Source organism: Anastrepha obliqua, chromosome 1, assembly GCF_027943255.1.
Source record: "Anastrepha obliqua isolate idAnaObli1 chromosome 1, idAnaObli1_1.0, whole genome shotgun sequence".
Lineage (NCBI taxonomy): Eukaryota > Metazoa > Arthropoda > Insecta > Diptera > Tephritidae > Anastrepha > Anastrepha obliqua.
In genome coordinates this window covers 136,367,281-136,382,761 of record NC_072892.1, presented here as the reverse complement: position 1 = coordinate 136,382,761, position 15,481 = coordinate 136,367,281, and the positions used below count along the sequence as shown (strand labels likewise).

Genomic DNA, 15,481 nt, shown 5'->3' with positions numbered 1-15,481 from the left:
CCCTAACTACAAGCGTAACAGCAGGTGGCAACATTATTTAGGAACCGTAGCTAAGTTCGCTGTAAATTTAAAATCGCAACTGAATATTCAGTCGGTAAAAAACACACGCGTGTACAAAAGCAAATATTTGTATTTTTATAATTTGAATAAACAGAATATAGACAACGAGGTTCTATAGTAATAATAAATGTTCTTAGTGCACGAAATCAGCATAATTCTACACTCGACTAGAAATGTAGTGAATATTTATTTCCGAACATTTGTTTAAACAATTATTTTGCATAGCAGTTATGAAAAAAAAAAAAAAAAAAAAAAATCATTGAACCCAGTAATTCAAATGTGATGCAGCCAAAGCCGCATTTTGTTTAGGTTCCGTATTTTTATAACCGCTATTATACATACATACATATACATACATATGTATTTATGTATTGGGTATAAGTTGTTGGATGCCTCCCGAGTCTATGACTCTTTTATTTATATATAACTTCTTTTTTATGTTTAAGTTTTTTGGCATTCGCTTAAAGGTTTACACGGTTCACAATTATTTCCTAATGCTGATCGAAAGCTATCTGTCAATCATATTTATGCAATAATTTAATGCTATAAACTATTATAAATAGTAATAAATTATATTGTTTATACATACATACATTAACATAATTCAATTGAGTTTTGTCCTGAGCGCACATCTACGTACACACACGTGCACCGTCGCGCATAAATTTCGTCATCGTTTCGTGGTGATGCTACGCTTGCAGTACAAAACAAAAGGTTGTAGACATGCGACAAGTATGATTTGATTGGTATGATTGTATAAATAAGTGTAAATATTTACATATTGAGCAATCAACTCAATTCGATTCGCATTATAATGGTCATGGTTACGCACATTCGTTTCGCACACACGCACAGCAGCATACCCACATGCAAGCAAATACGAACTTAATGATTCCTTAGTGGCAGCAGATGTGCCTCGGAATTGAACACCCACTTATCCAAATCGATTTCTAACCGATTGTCGCTGAACAAAAGATAAAAATATTTAAGTGTTTCACTTAACCAAAAACTCTCCATCATATCACGCAGTCTTGTATTAAATATATGTTTAACATTGCCAATCGATGTGTAACCGTAAGCAACTTTGGTGTGTTTCTCAAACGCTTGGAAAATATTCCAACCCATATCCTGATAGGTGCGATTTCCAGTTATTGCATAAAAATAGTACAGACTCTCTATGAATTCGGGACGCAAAAGATTATGAGCATCGTTGGGTTTGACGTAAATTTCTTGCTCTTCATTTTCGGTCAGCGCAAAGTAGGATATCTCAGGCGCCAGCTGTGTGGGCTGACGCATATAGGTTTGATAACAGGTTTCGAGGAGATCGCGTGCCAGCAGAAAGTGTGAGGTTGGCATACCAAATTTGTGTCCCAGCAGCAGCGTACCGGGTAGGTAACAAGTAAGATGGTCCATTTTCGGTTTGAAATCTTTGCCATTGATTAATTCGCCGATGTAAACATGTTGCTCTTTGGGCGTACGACGTAACAGTTTTGTTAATACTCCGTCAATGGCGCGTATATAGTCCATAATAAGGCTGTAAAAAAAGTAATACGAGTGTGAGTAGACATTAATATATGATTATTGTAGCCGATGCATATTTAGCGCACTACAATTCATAATAGTTGTTGTAACAGCCTAATGGAATGACAGCGGACCTGAGAAAAGCGGACCTGCGCTTGCAGAAGTGCCACAGCGGCCATTTTGAATATTTTGACTTAAAATTTTTTTTTCAAAAACTTAAATATATAATAAAGATAAGAGTTTAAATAGATTTTATGTACGAGCAATATTTTGTTAGAAATAAAATCCGGAAAATAAGCCTGTTTTTTCCCTTGTCACAGTAGACTTCCCCCTTAAATTGCTTCGATCAGTGCAGTTTGATACGCTACGCTCAACCGTTACAGCGGAGCACATATTCTTTAAGACTAAAGAAAATCTATTTAAGACTGCAATAGCCTAAACAAGCGGTGGCGTTAATCGTGATTAACGACTTAATTCGGATTTATCTCAGGAATTAAGGGCAACTAACTTGACAACTAGACTTAATTCTCATAATTTAAGTGGGTTAGAATAAAACGATCGATGGCCACATTTCCAAAAAATTACCGTTAATATCTATTGTGAATAAAATAGAATGAAACTTTTAAAGCGAAGAACAAGAAAGAAAATTCTGGAACAATATGAAGAGCACAACAGGAGTAAGTATTTTATAGCATTTTTCTTTTATTTTTAAATTTAAAAGTGCGTTTTCCAATTTGAGATGACAAGTAGAAAGAAACAGCCGCTAAAACTATCCAATAAACATATGAACTGTTCACTAATCCGCGTAACCGTCTGTCACATTACAGGGTCCGGTACTAGAAGTGTAACCAACTTCAGACCGCTCGCACGGGCATCAGCTGTCTGTTAGTTGGCTTAATGACAGACCAGAGTATTGTTTACATGCGCGCGGAAGCATTTTGCCGAGAGTAAATGCGAAAAAAGATAATCAGTAATGGGTTTCAAACGTAATAGTGTGAGTGCATTAAATTTGACTGGAAAATCACAACCAGCGATTGTTCGTGAGCTCGAGCACCTTAAAGTAAACAAAGTTTTTGTTTATCGCACCATTACTCGTTACAACGATACTGGTAGCATCGCGAAACGTCATGAAGGTGGTCATCAAAAGACTGCAACGTCACGTGAAATGGTTCAAAGAGTGAAGACGCGACTTGAGCGAAATACCCGACAAAGTGCCAATCACAGGGCGAAAGAACTGAAAATATCTGACCATAGCATCCGCCGAATACTGATAAATCCCAAAATCAAGCTTTAAAACATCCAAAAGGCGCATGATCTCACACCAAGAGAGAGCGAAGGAGTTGCTTCGCCAGACCGAAAGCGGTCAATTTCCGAACATTGAGCAATTCGTAAACTCTCAAAACAATAGGGTTTATTTGACCGACCGTTCATACGAGAATACGTTTTCATCAAGTCTAGCGTCAAAGTAAATGTGAAATATTATCGGGAAAGTACTCTGGAGGTTGCTTTGAAGCCGTGGGTAGACAAACATTTCAGTGGCAGACGTTTCAACAGGACTTGGCACCGACTCACAAAGCTCGAATGAATCAAGATTGGCTAAAAAACTTCCGAACTTCATAACGTCCACACAATGGCTCTCAAATTCACCAGACGCGAATCCGATGGATTACTCTCTTTGGGCGATTTTCGAGAGTAAGGTCCGAACTAAAATATTCACCAGCCTCGAGGCGCTGAAAAAAGCCATTGTCCGCGAGTGGGTCAAAATACCTGTGAGTTTCTGGACCGCCTCAAGGCAAAAGGTGGTAATATCGAGCAAAAGTTAATTGATTCTTAATTTTGTGTTATTTTCACATATGTTTTACTTTGAATTGAATAAAAGTAATTTTCCAAACAAAATGTATGTTCTTTTTAATTGGTTACACTTCGAGTGCTGCACCCTGTACAATTTTAATCAAATAAACTGCGCCGCTTATCTCGATTAACTACGCCGTCTGTCTAGGCTATGAGATCTATTCTGTGGGCTGTATTACGTGAGTAAATCTTAGTACATACAAAGAAATAATGAAGTGTCGGGTGGTTTTTTAGCTGCGTGGGAACTATCGATATCGATAACTATGGCAATGAGAATGGCAAACTGTGTTAACATTTCTGTTTAGTAAGGTTTGGCAAATTATCATTAATCATTTAACACTAGAACAGTACTACCAAATACATAGTGACCTTGAAAAAAAAAAAATCTATTCGCGAAGTTCATACATCACTTCGTCCAATCTACGTACGGTTTACACGCTGGCGGCATCATCGGCCCTTATTTCTTTCGAAATGAGGAAGGAGCTGCCGTTATGGTAAATGGCGAGCGCTATCGAGCCCTGCTAACAGAATTTTTGTTTCCAAAAATTAATAAGCTAAACATCGACGGCATTTAGTTCCAACAAGACGGCGCAACTTGCCATACAGCGCGCTTAACAAACGATTTATTGCAATATTCAACCAGATTCTGATTCAATATTCAGATTTATTGGAAAAAGTACCCAAAAATTTAACTGATCAAATGGACTATGTAGCTCGTAGCCAGATATGATACTCAAAACATAAATGCCATGAAATGATCTCACCAGTTTATAAAAAAAAAAATTCTTCCAACAATATTTCTGTTTCGTATTAGCGTTGTAAGTTCTCAAGCTCTTAAAAAACACCCGATATATAGTACTCGTAGAAAACATCGTTTCGTGCAGTTTTCGATTTTCGACATTACACACGTTTTTAAGACTTTCCACACTTACAAATCATCCGGTTTTCGTCCAGTCTGTAGCCACTGTTTCAAAAGGTACTCATAATAAGAATCGCCACGAGCGCCCAAGGAAATTGTAGCGTAATTTCTAAACGTGCCTGTGTTGGCATTTATAAATATTGGTACTAAGCCACTGGTTTTCTCCAGCGTATGTACCTTCTTGTTGACTGCATGGGATACCTGTAACGGAAATAGCGATAGCAACTATTATTTCTATCAGTTTTAAGTTTGTGTGCATACTTTTTCGTAAATAGGTATTTGTGAAGAACGGCTAAGATCACGAAATTCCAATTGTATGGTAGTAACCTCGCTGGTCGAACTGTCAGGTGACCATTTGGGCGAGTGTGCAGACATTGAAGCAAGATTCACATCCGAATATGGTATGCCAGAAGCGGAGAGAAAACACGGCAACATGCGATTGCCCAATTCAATCTGTTGTCAAAATCATAAAATGCATGAGAGTTAAGTACATAAACACACACACATAAACATATATCGCGTTCAAGCACTCACCGATTTTATTAGGAACATTTTGTCACCACTCAAATGGTAAGCGGACAATAAGCCACCCAGTACACGTATTGTCACCTCAAACAGATTCACATCGCGATTGATGTCAAATGTAAGAAAATTGCTGACCCACTCACGTCCTTCATTGAATTCTGTGAAAATAAAATACAAAGCATTTCATTGGCCTTTCAACCCAAAACTATTTATCAAAATAATAATAATGTTGGCCACCTACCATCCTCTAAGCCCATTATGTACATGGTGTCCAAAGAGTCTACGATGGTCAAACCCAAGCCGAACCAATCGTGCGAGCCCTGCGATAACGGCTTCAAATTGTCATGACCCCAAGCGTACTTTTTATAGCCATTCCAAGAGTGTTTGAAAGCTGCAACAACAGCAGTCTGCCGCTCATTTGTGGCGCCGTGGAAATGTTGTTTTTGTGCCAACGTAGAACTATCCAATTTATCGGCATAGTCGGCAATTAAAATGTTATCGGTGCCGGGAACCGCACGCGGATTCAGCACGGCCGCTTCCAAAGCAGCACGATCATCATCTTCAACGCCCGATTGAGCATCCACGGCGGGACTTTCAATGCGATTGTCATTAAGGTTAATCTCTTGTATACTTATTTTATTTGGAACATCTGCTAAGGGACCCTGCAAAAAGTTTGACTTCTGATCTTTTAGTAATTCTGCGCCACTATCGATGCCATCACCATTTTTTTGAACACGATTGGGTAAATCGAGCACGTTAATCTACAACATAAGAATTTAAACGAAAAATATTAAAATATTTTCTTTTTAGAAAAAAAAAATCATGGATTGACCAAAAATACAATACAAAATTGATATACTATATATTTCGATATATTTTCATTCATCCGACATGATTTCAAAGCTATAAATTTATATTTTATTATACTTAGTACTACCATAAGTTCTGCTATAAGTTAAGTCCGTTATAAAGGGTGGTTAAATTTCAAGGGCTGATGTTGAATGTGAACCACACCTAAACCTCAAGCTTTTTTCTGTATTTCATTTGACATTTTTCAATTTCAGACTAACTCAATTAGAACCATGGAAAGATACACAATCGAGTAACGCGTTAAAGTTATTCAGGCTTACTATGAAAACGGGCGATCAAATCAAAATGCATATCGCGCAAGAGTGATTGTTGAAAAACCAATGCACCCACAAAGAGTGACTATTTGGTGCGGTTTATGGGCCGGCGGCATCATTAGGCCGTATTTTTTTCAAAATGAGAACGGTCAGGCAGTTACTGTGAATAGTGTTCGCTATCGTGAGATGATAACGAACTTTTTATGACCCGAATTGGAAGATATGGATGTGGACGATATGTAGTTTCAACAGGACGGTGCCACTTGTCACACAGCTAACGAAACAATGGCACTTTTGCGCGAAAAATTTGATGGCCGAATAATCTCACGCACGTCGCGGCGATGTCAATTGGCCGCCAAGATCTTGTGATTTGACACCGATGGACTTCTTTCTTTGGGGTTATTCGAAAGAAAAGATGTACGTCGATAAGCCAGCAACAATTCAAGAGCTAAAAGATGAGATAATTCGGCACATTAACGGCATAGAACCTCAATTATGCCTCATCGTCATCGAAAATTTGGACCATCGGATGGAGGTGTGCCGCCGAGACCGCGGCGGCCATTTGGCCGATATTTTGTTCCATACGTAATTGAACCATACCAATATTATCATAATAAAGAGGAATGCCAATAATTAAAAAAAAAATTGTATTTTATTCAAAATCAACACCGGCCCTTGAAACTTAAACACCCTTAATATATTTAATTATTTTGCTTTTTTTTAATGAAGCTAGTTTTATTTAATCATGTAACTATAAAAAAAATATATATATGTATTATATATATATATTTACATATATAACAAAATTTCAATTTTCATTCGAAATGGTCGCTATTTATTTCACACAAGCCTTCAAACGATTAGGCCAATTCAGCTATTGCAGCGCGCACGAGATCCATGGATGTTGACATCGCTGCTGGAACTAAATGTTGTTTGAGACTCTCCAAATTTCTGTGAGGCCCTGGACAGGCCATGTTCTCATATTCTGACCAAAAACTGTACTCCAATGGATTCAGATCTGAATTACCAGAGGGGCAATCTTCTGCGGCTATAAACCCTGGAATATTGCTTTCAGCCACTGCTGGGTGGCTTTTGCCTCATGGGCTGGAGCGGAATCTTGCTGCAAGATCCAACGCTCTCCATTAAAGAGAGTACTGCTTAAGTGCTTCACCACACCTTCTAAGACATCCTCCTGGTACAGCTTTGCCCTCTCTTAATCCCCTTTTCGCAGAAGAGATGTAACGCCTTCCACTTTAACGATAATTGTTATCGTATTTTGTTTACAATTTTAGGCATTACCAATTCCAGAATATGTAGAATACTTATAAGTCTCCATGCCCACACGCAAAAAAATTGTGTAATATCTATAATGCGACAATTCAAGATGATTTAAAAGCTTTACATGGCATCTCTCTTCTTCTTCTATTAGAGAATCTTTTGCCATCCTTTTCTGGGTTTTGTTTTTTGTTCTGTTTAAACAGGCATAAATAACAAACATTGCGTTTTTACTATCCATCTTTACGTTAGAAGAATAAAATCACATGAGCGGCTCACCGTCAGTAGTAAACGACAGCGAACATGTTGGCGAGCATGCTTGCTAGTGTGTTCGTCGTCTGTAACCTACCTTAATGAATTTCACCGCCGCCGTAGTCGAATGGGGAGTTCAGAGAGAACGTAGGTTCGAATTTCAGTGAATCGCCAAAATGAAGAAAAAATTGTTTTCTAGCGGTCGCCCCGCGGCAGGCAATGGCAAACATCCGCGTATATTTCTGCCATTAAAAAGCTCCTCATAGAAAATATCTGCCGTTCGGAGTCGACTTGAAACTGTAGGTCCCTCCATTCGTGAAACAACAGCTAGACACACGCCACAAATAGGAGGAGGAGATCGGCCAAACACTCAAAACGGGTGTGTGCGCTAATTATATATATATATATACAGGGTTGGCCATATTAAACTGACCCATTGAGTAACCCTATAACTTTTTACTGTAATTTGAAATCTAAGGTTTACGTCAACAAGCCAAAGACACTAGGCGCACTTAAGGCCAATATCCGACGGTAAATAGCCGCCATATCGGCCGAGACGCTGGCCAAAACTATGGAAAACGCCGAAAAACGGGCACATTACGCTATACGAGCTAAGGGCGACCACTTGCGCGATATCATATTCAAAAAGTGATGTAAACGAATCTCCTTGAACTAAATTAAATGTTTTTCACAATGAAACACAAAAAAATGTTTCTTTTTCCATATTTTTTTAATAATCACATGGGTCAGTTTAAGATGGCCAACCCTGTATATGTGAGTATATAAGTCCTTTTTCGTTCTGAGTGCCTTTTGCAGAAGTGCAAAGTGTGCCTTAATCTTAAAAAAAAACTAATTCATCAAATAAATTAAAAAAAAAAGATTTCTTTAAATCTACAGTATCTTATAATCGCTAAGGAGATTTGAAGGTGTAGTGTTTTCTAGCGTGGAGGCTGGGGGAGGCTATCGTAAACTGACAAATTTTTCTGGATGCATATGTGGCCATAATTTTTAAAGGCTTATTAATCATTTGACATCACGTTGCTTAACCTAATTATGTTCACTAAATTTTTTGCGTAATTGTCGAAAATGCGGCTGTTGACAAGTTTGCTATTTAAACAGTATGCGTATATAGGCAATGCGTTTATTGAAGTGTTGTCAAAGATAAAAGCATTTTTTTTTTTGCCTACCATATGATTACTTCGGATATTTCAGCACAAACACGTGAAGTGAAGATGCGGCTTGAAAAAGAATGCTTTTCAACCACCCAGAAAGCGTGGCTCGCGCGCTTGCCCCTTCAAACCACCTCGAGCACACAAAAGGTGGCAGCAAAGTGGCCCAATGCTTGTAATTCGATTTCTGTTTGTATACAATTTTAAACTATGAATTAATATATATTATTAGATTGTAAATTTTTAACATGCGCTAACATGCAAGTCTTCACGCAGTCTTCTTTCAAAGTAAACCTCGCAGCTATGTTTATTTTTTTGTGCAGTTTTTATTAATTGGCGAATTCCATATGTCAAGGAATATGTAGTGTTTTTAAGTGATATTTAGTTATGTTTCTTTAGTATTATGGTAGATTTGTGATAGTTTAAATGATCTTCTGTGGTGAAAACAAAAGTGCACAATGCTGTTATAAAAACCCCAGACAGCCACACATTTTTCTGGAAAAAATAAAATCTTAAAAGCTTTCAAAGTACATTATCACTAGAGATCGGATTTTTATGCAAATTGAATGTTTTATTATGAGTTTCTACCTAGATTCGAACTTCATGTGATGTTAAACAAAAATATGCACTTGCATAAGAATCCGATGTCTAATTATCACATTTAATGTTGAAAAAAAAAAATAAGTCATGTAAAGTCGATAGGTTATAAACTAACTATGGTCTCTGCGTGGCTTCGGTCAGCCAGTATAACGTAACCCATCCAAAAAACTTGCAAAGTAGGGGAAAGTGAGAGAGCAAAATGACATTTCATTTTGAGAGGAAGTTGCAAGTTTTTACTGGATGAATTTGGGAGTTTTTACTGAATAAAATAGGGGTAAATATATTTTAGATAAAGTTGATTCGAAGTCATATATTAAATAGGAATCAGCCAATGTTGTAAAGGTATCTACTTCTGAACCACAGAAGGTATCTTTTGTGTTTAATGCTTGTACATCTTGATTATTAACTAATTTGGTAATAGCTTCTGCTCAAATATGAACGAGACGTTATCAATAAAACGGTCCGCGGATGACATATGGCAAAAATAAGGACTGTTATAAGCTTACATGGTAAATTTCAGCGTGATATGTCACATAGTTTGTTTTCTGTGCTACTGTAGACAAGTCAAGCTCAAGTGTGTTCTTCCAATTCTCTTTTATGACTTCAATTGTCTCAAAATGTTTTCCACGGAGCGGCAACTTGAGCTTGGGAAACAGGAAAAAGTCACATGGAGCCATATCAGGCGAATACGGTGCTTGCGGAACGATATTAACATTATTTTTGTTCAAATAATCGCGAACAAGACGTGATGTGTGAGCTGGTACATTATCGTGATGCAAGAACCATGACTTGTTGTCCCACAATTCCTTCCTTTTAAGACGAATGTTCTCGCGCAAACGCTTTAAAACGTCTAAATAATATTCAGCGTTAACCAATCGGCCTTGCGGAAGGAACTCCGAGTTCACCACACCTTCGTAATCGAAAAAAACAGTCAGCATAACCTTAATTTTTGAGCGACTTTGGCGTGGTTTTTTGGGTTGATGTACGGCCCTCTTTGAACGATTTGTACCTCTGGAAAACACGTGCACGCGATAGAGCAGAGTCCCCATAAGTTGTCTGCAACATTTTTAAGGCGTCTAAAGCCGAAATTTTGTTGGAATAACAAAATTTCAAACAAATTCTTTGTTCAACTTGAATTTCCATCGTTAAATTCGAAGAACACACTCGAGCTTGACTTGTTTACAGTAGCACAGAAAACAAACTATGTGACATATCACGCTGAAATTTGCCATGTAACCTTATAACAGTCCTACCAAAACCCCAAAAATTTATTTTTGCCATATGTCATCCGCGGACCGTTTTATTGATAACGTCTCGTTCATATTTGAGTAGAAGGTATTTCTATATACATACATACATGCATAGATGGAAGCAATTAAAATATGAACAAAGCTGTGATTACCACAATGGAATGGTCTTCATCTGACAGCGATGATGAAATGGAACAAATTATTGTGGACAAAATAAAATCATGTAGTGCTAAGCTCCTTATTTTGCATTTTATTTGCTTTATTTTGTTTTATTTTATTTTTTAATTTAATATGAGGTAGCTCAACTGAAAAAATTTGTACTTTTTGCGATTTTTCCCGAACAATTTAATCGACTGCTCGTAAAACTTGCAAATTGTTACTGGTTTTCCGTGCATTTATTTATTTTTAATATTTTTCTCTTTGAGAGCGAGTTATCATAAATTAAGTTAATAGATAATTTTCAACTGAACAGACCTTATATGGCAACTGGAAATTAAAATATATATTGAAATGCCTAAGTCTCAACCATTGTACCAACTAATCGTGATAATTCGTAGCAAAATTCGATACCTTAGAACTCGTCTGACAAAAAATGCTCTATTATTCGCATTTATTATTCATATTAAAATATTAAGAAATCACAAATTGATTTTCGAAAATTCGATATTACAAAAGTGCATATAACTCGAAATATTTTGGTGGTCCATAACTTCATTTGCATTTAGCTATTAGCCTATAGTAAATATTTAACCTTATTTCTAAAATATTAAATATTTCTAAAAATATTGACTTGTCGTTTATTAAATAAACACTTTTAAGCACCACTGAGGTTTTCTTATTCACTTTATAGGTATACATTCGTTTATATACTGCTCGAATTGTACAAACCATTTTGATTGGCGCTGAAGCCTCATTTAATATTGCTGATAGTGCTGTTTGATAAGATAACATGACATTTTATACACTTATCACTGTCATCTCTACGCCCCTATTTATTTATATTAACCTATGCACATACATACTTACATCTTTAAATTCAGGTGCATTATCATTTAACAACGGCATTGGTCGCTGGCCAATTTCGGGTAACGCATTGTTATCTATATTATTAACACCGTTCACAACGTCCGCGCTGTTACCATTCTTAAGCGCATTGACAGGTAGCGGCTCATTGCGAACCAGCGCTGAACCAATAGCCGCCTCTCGACTGCCCCGGAACGAAAAACCGCCATTTATATTAACTAATCTGCCATTCTGAGCTTCAATTTGTTCATTATATAGAACGAGAACTAATGTTAAACATGCCGCTAATGTGGCTACTATGATAAGGCTTCGCTGACAACGAGGCAGTTGATTCCAAGACTGTGGAAAATAGTGAAACTTAGTTGTATTTTGTAGTTGTAGAATTTGTAATGACGTGCAATATTTGAAGTTGATAAATAAAAAGTGCATACGTACCCTCCGTAAGCTACGTCGTTGGGGCTGTTTAGCAGTGAGACTGTCTTCTTCACTGCCTCCCACACCTACACCTGACAAAGTTACTGAAATGTGATCGCTTTTTTCCATACCTCCGCAGATTTGCTATTACTATCTTCACACAGCGCTGGCTTTCGCAGCACTACACGAACTCTTTCTGTCCCAGACCACTGCTGTTGTTGCTCACTTTTTCTGGTGCACAAAATCGATTTATTAGTTTCAACCTCAAATTATCACCATCTGCATATTGGCAGCGAGTAACTAGCCTGCATGAACAATTTTTAACTTTTGCAAGCTGGCCAATCTATATAAAAAATTATAAAACAAGAGAAAACTATTTTTATTGAAATCCCATCTAATTCTACAACACACATAAACAATTTAACAAACACAAACCTTTCTTTGCAACCAATTTCGCTTACTGCTTTTACATTTTTGCTTTCTGTCTTTACAAATTTCTTTGCTGCAGAGTTGTACCGAATAGCAGTGAGAAGACACAGTGTACATGATACCGAAGGGGGCGCCTTGCGAAAATCGTTACTTTATTTTTCAAGATTTTGACAACCAAATGACATCATCTCTGCAGATAAACAAACAGAAGGAAGCGAAGATACTTGTTCTTGTTATTCAGAGAATGTCTTGTTAATATTGTAATTTTTATATAAACAAACTAACTAGAAGGAATTGCGGCGTGCTAAATTGTGAAAGCACGAATTATAAAAATATGTGCCTACAAATAAATTTTCTTTGAGATTTTTGCCGATGAAGCCGTGGCAAGAAAGTGTGTGTGTGTGTGTGTAATTTCTTGTGTTTGGCAGTTTATTTTGCTTTCGCTTGCCTTCATCCTCCCAAACAAGTAATTTTTCTTTCTTTTGTTTGTTTATCTGCAGAGATGACGTAGCAGCGAATTCGGAAGGGCAATCTTGTATTCTATCGTTCTTGCGTTTGACTTTCGCCCGGAAATTATCGGCCGAAAATGGTAGGCATTTTAAATGCCATTTTATAATAAAAGTAGTCAAAAATATAAACCCGCAGGTATATAAATCCAAACCAAAGAATGAATTCGTCTTGTTTCTCTCTGGGCTGAGAGCCACATGGACACGGCGAAAGAAAGAAAAACAAACCGGCTGATATATCGATACCAGCTTTAGTACATTCGCCTTGATATTACCAAAGCGTCAAGTAAATTAAAATTCAACAACGCAGAATTGCAGTTGTATCCCAAGGCGAATTGAATATTGAAGGTGGCGTCTTTCCAAAACAGTTACTTTATATTTCGCCAATTTGACAATTCTGACGTCAGGCTCGTTTCCTATCCTAGCCCTTGTATTCCATCATTCTTGGTTGTATCCCATAGCACAAAAAATATTCTCAGAAAATGCTTGTATAAGGTTTGTTCTTTTGTATGAAAACTTAATTTATAAGATTTGTTTTTAGTAGCTCTACTCTAGATGGCGCTCTAGCCCACACACCAGTTCAAGGCGAAGTCTTTCAAGCTGGTGGAACTAGAGAATTTGATCATAAGTATCATAAGTATTGAGTGTCAAAATGCTCTGCTTCTTTGTTTGTTTACATTCTCATGGAAATTTTCACATTTAGTACACAAAATTTCAAAAACATGTAAACTTTGTTGCCGTCACCTTCAATATATTCACTTTTTACCAGTGGGTTCAGCCATACTTTTAAGAAGCGAACAATGCAGAATTGTATTTCTCTCGCTAATTCGAAATTATGAAATATTCTTATATTATTTCGATAGCATATCTATGCCCGACCTAGTTTTATCGATTTTTGTGAAGAAGAGGAGAAATGTCAAATGTGAAAGTAAATAAATATGGATGCTGGCAAGGAGGTTGCTTGTTTTTCAGGAAGTGGGTTGTGTCCAAGGCGAATCTATTAAAGGTGATATCAGTAAATCAGCTGATTTGTTCTTTTTTTTTCGTCGTGTCGATGTGGCTATCAGCAGAGAATGAACCAAGGCGAATTCTTTTTTCTTTTCTACGTTTCCAATACTTTGCCATGACAATCAAACGTACAAAACATTGTTGTTGTCCTAGTGCCACTACCATTAATGAATACGCCTTGATTGTGTCACATTAGTCTCTTTGCACAAAATCGTACATGATTGCCGACTCAACTTAAAACTTTCTTTGACAACTTGAGCACTACTGCCATGTCTCTCCCGGCATTACTCCGAAAAGGCATGACCTGCTTCTAGAACCACTTACCAGGATTACTAGAACAAGTATCGCACAAGAGTGCATACCAAATGTATGGAGGAAAGCAAAAGTGATATTTATATCGAAGGCTGGAAAGAAGGACGCATTCATCCTAAATACTTCAGACTAATTTTTCATTTACATTAATTCATGTCGGCATGCTTATAGGGCTGATCGATCAATTAATTATTATTATTATTATTAGATATAACATGGAAAAGAAGGAAACTATAATATGTTCCATCTTGGATACAGAAGTGCCTTTGATAACGCATGTAGTCATAAATAGGTTTATAGTTCTTCTTCTTCTTAATTGGCGCGATAACCGCTTACGCAATTTTGGCTGAGTTTAACAAAGCGCGCCAGTCATTTCTTTCTCGTGCTAACCGGCCCCAGTACTCCATCTGATCTTTCCAACGCCTTCCTCTTCCTCTGCTACCATCAGTTGGTACCGCATCGAATACTTTCAGAGTCGGAGCGTGTGTATCCATTCGGACAACATGACCCAGCCAACGTAGCCACTGGATCTTTATTCGCTGCGCTATGTCTATGTCGTCGTAAAGCTCATACAGCTCATCGTTCCATTGCCTGCTATATTCGCCATTGCCAACGTGCAAAGGTCCAAAAATCTTGCGCAGAATCTTTCTCTCAAACACTACAAGCGTCGCTTTATCGGATGTTGTTATCGTCCCCGCTTCTGCGCCATGCGTTAGGACGGGCATGATGAGAGCCTTGTAGAGTGTATGTTTTGTTCGTCGTGAGACACATTTGCCTACTTAGTCCAAAGTAGCACTTGTTGGTAAGAGAGATTCTACGTTGGATTTCCAGGCTGACATTGTCAAATATCTTAAGCCAATTTACTTAAATGGAATTGTGATAAAAATACCAAGGGGAGCAGCATTTGACCAGCAGGTACAGTGGATGGGATCCATAGAAGAGTTGGAGTATTCGTGACATGTAAATCGAGTGCAAGGAAAAGTTGAGGATACACAGCGAAACTACAGCGATAGATTTGAAAGGCTGTAGTCAGACCTATGATTTCCTAGGAAGCAGTGGTCTGGGGGAATCGCACGACGAGCCACCATTGACTCAGGCGGAGGTTTGATATTACTGCTGAACTAACCCCTAAGATCTCAATGATAACATAATGCTACCTATGTTCAGTTTTATCAAACGCGTCAAGACTGATCTGGGCTACAGAAAGAATTGGGAAGCGTTATCTAAAACCAACAAGATAAAC

At 37.5% G+C, this 15,481-nt stretch overlaps 1 protein-coding gene across 3 annotated transcripts in view; it reads right to left on the bottom strand.

The window, feature by feature from the left end:
* Window positions 1-12,492, bottom strand: part of LOC129236282 (endoplasmic reticulum mannosyl-oligosaccharide 1,2-alpha-mannosidase) — a 42,011-nt gene extending 29,519 nt beyond the window's left edge. The window contains exons 1-8 of one of the 3 annotated variants that reach the window (XM_054870578.1): window positions 12,419-12,492; window positions 12,005-12,326; window positions 11,573-11,908; window positions 5,118-5,637; window positions 4,886-5,034; window positions 4,613-4,804; window positions 4,365-4,552; window positions 166-1,594 (exon numbers count right to left, since the gene is read on the bottom strand). In XM_054870578.1, coding sequence (XP_054726553.1) covers window positions 946-1,594; window positions 4,365-4,552; window positions 4,613-4,804; window positions 4,886-5,034; window positions 5,118-5,637; window positions 11,573-11,908; window positions 12,005-12,112 — 2,142 coding nt within the window. In that variant the 5' untranslated portion in view covers window positions 12,113-12,326; window positions 12,419-12,492 and the 3' untranslated portion in view covers window positions 166-945. Of the gene's footprint in view, window positions 1-165; window positions 1,595-4,364; window positions 4,553-4,612; window positions 4,805-4,885; window positions 5,035-5,117; window positions 5,638-11,572; window positions 11,909-12,004; window positions 12,385-12,418 lie in introns of those variants that run through there. The other 2 variants (XM_054870579.1, XR_008581650.1) reach the window with 2 other exon arrangements.
* Between the last annotated feature and the right edge of the window lie 2,989 nt (window positions 12,493-15,481).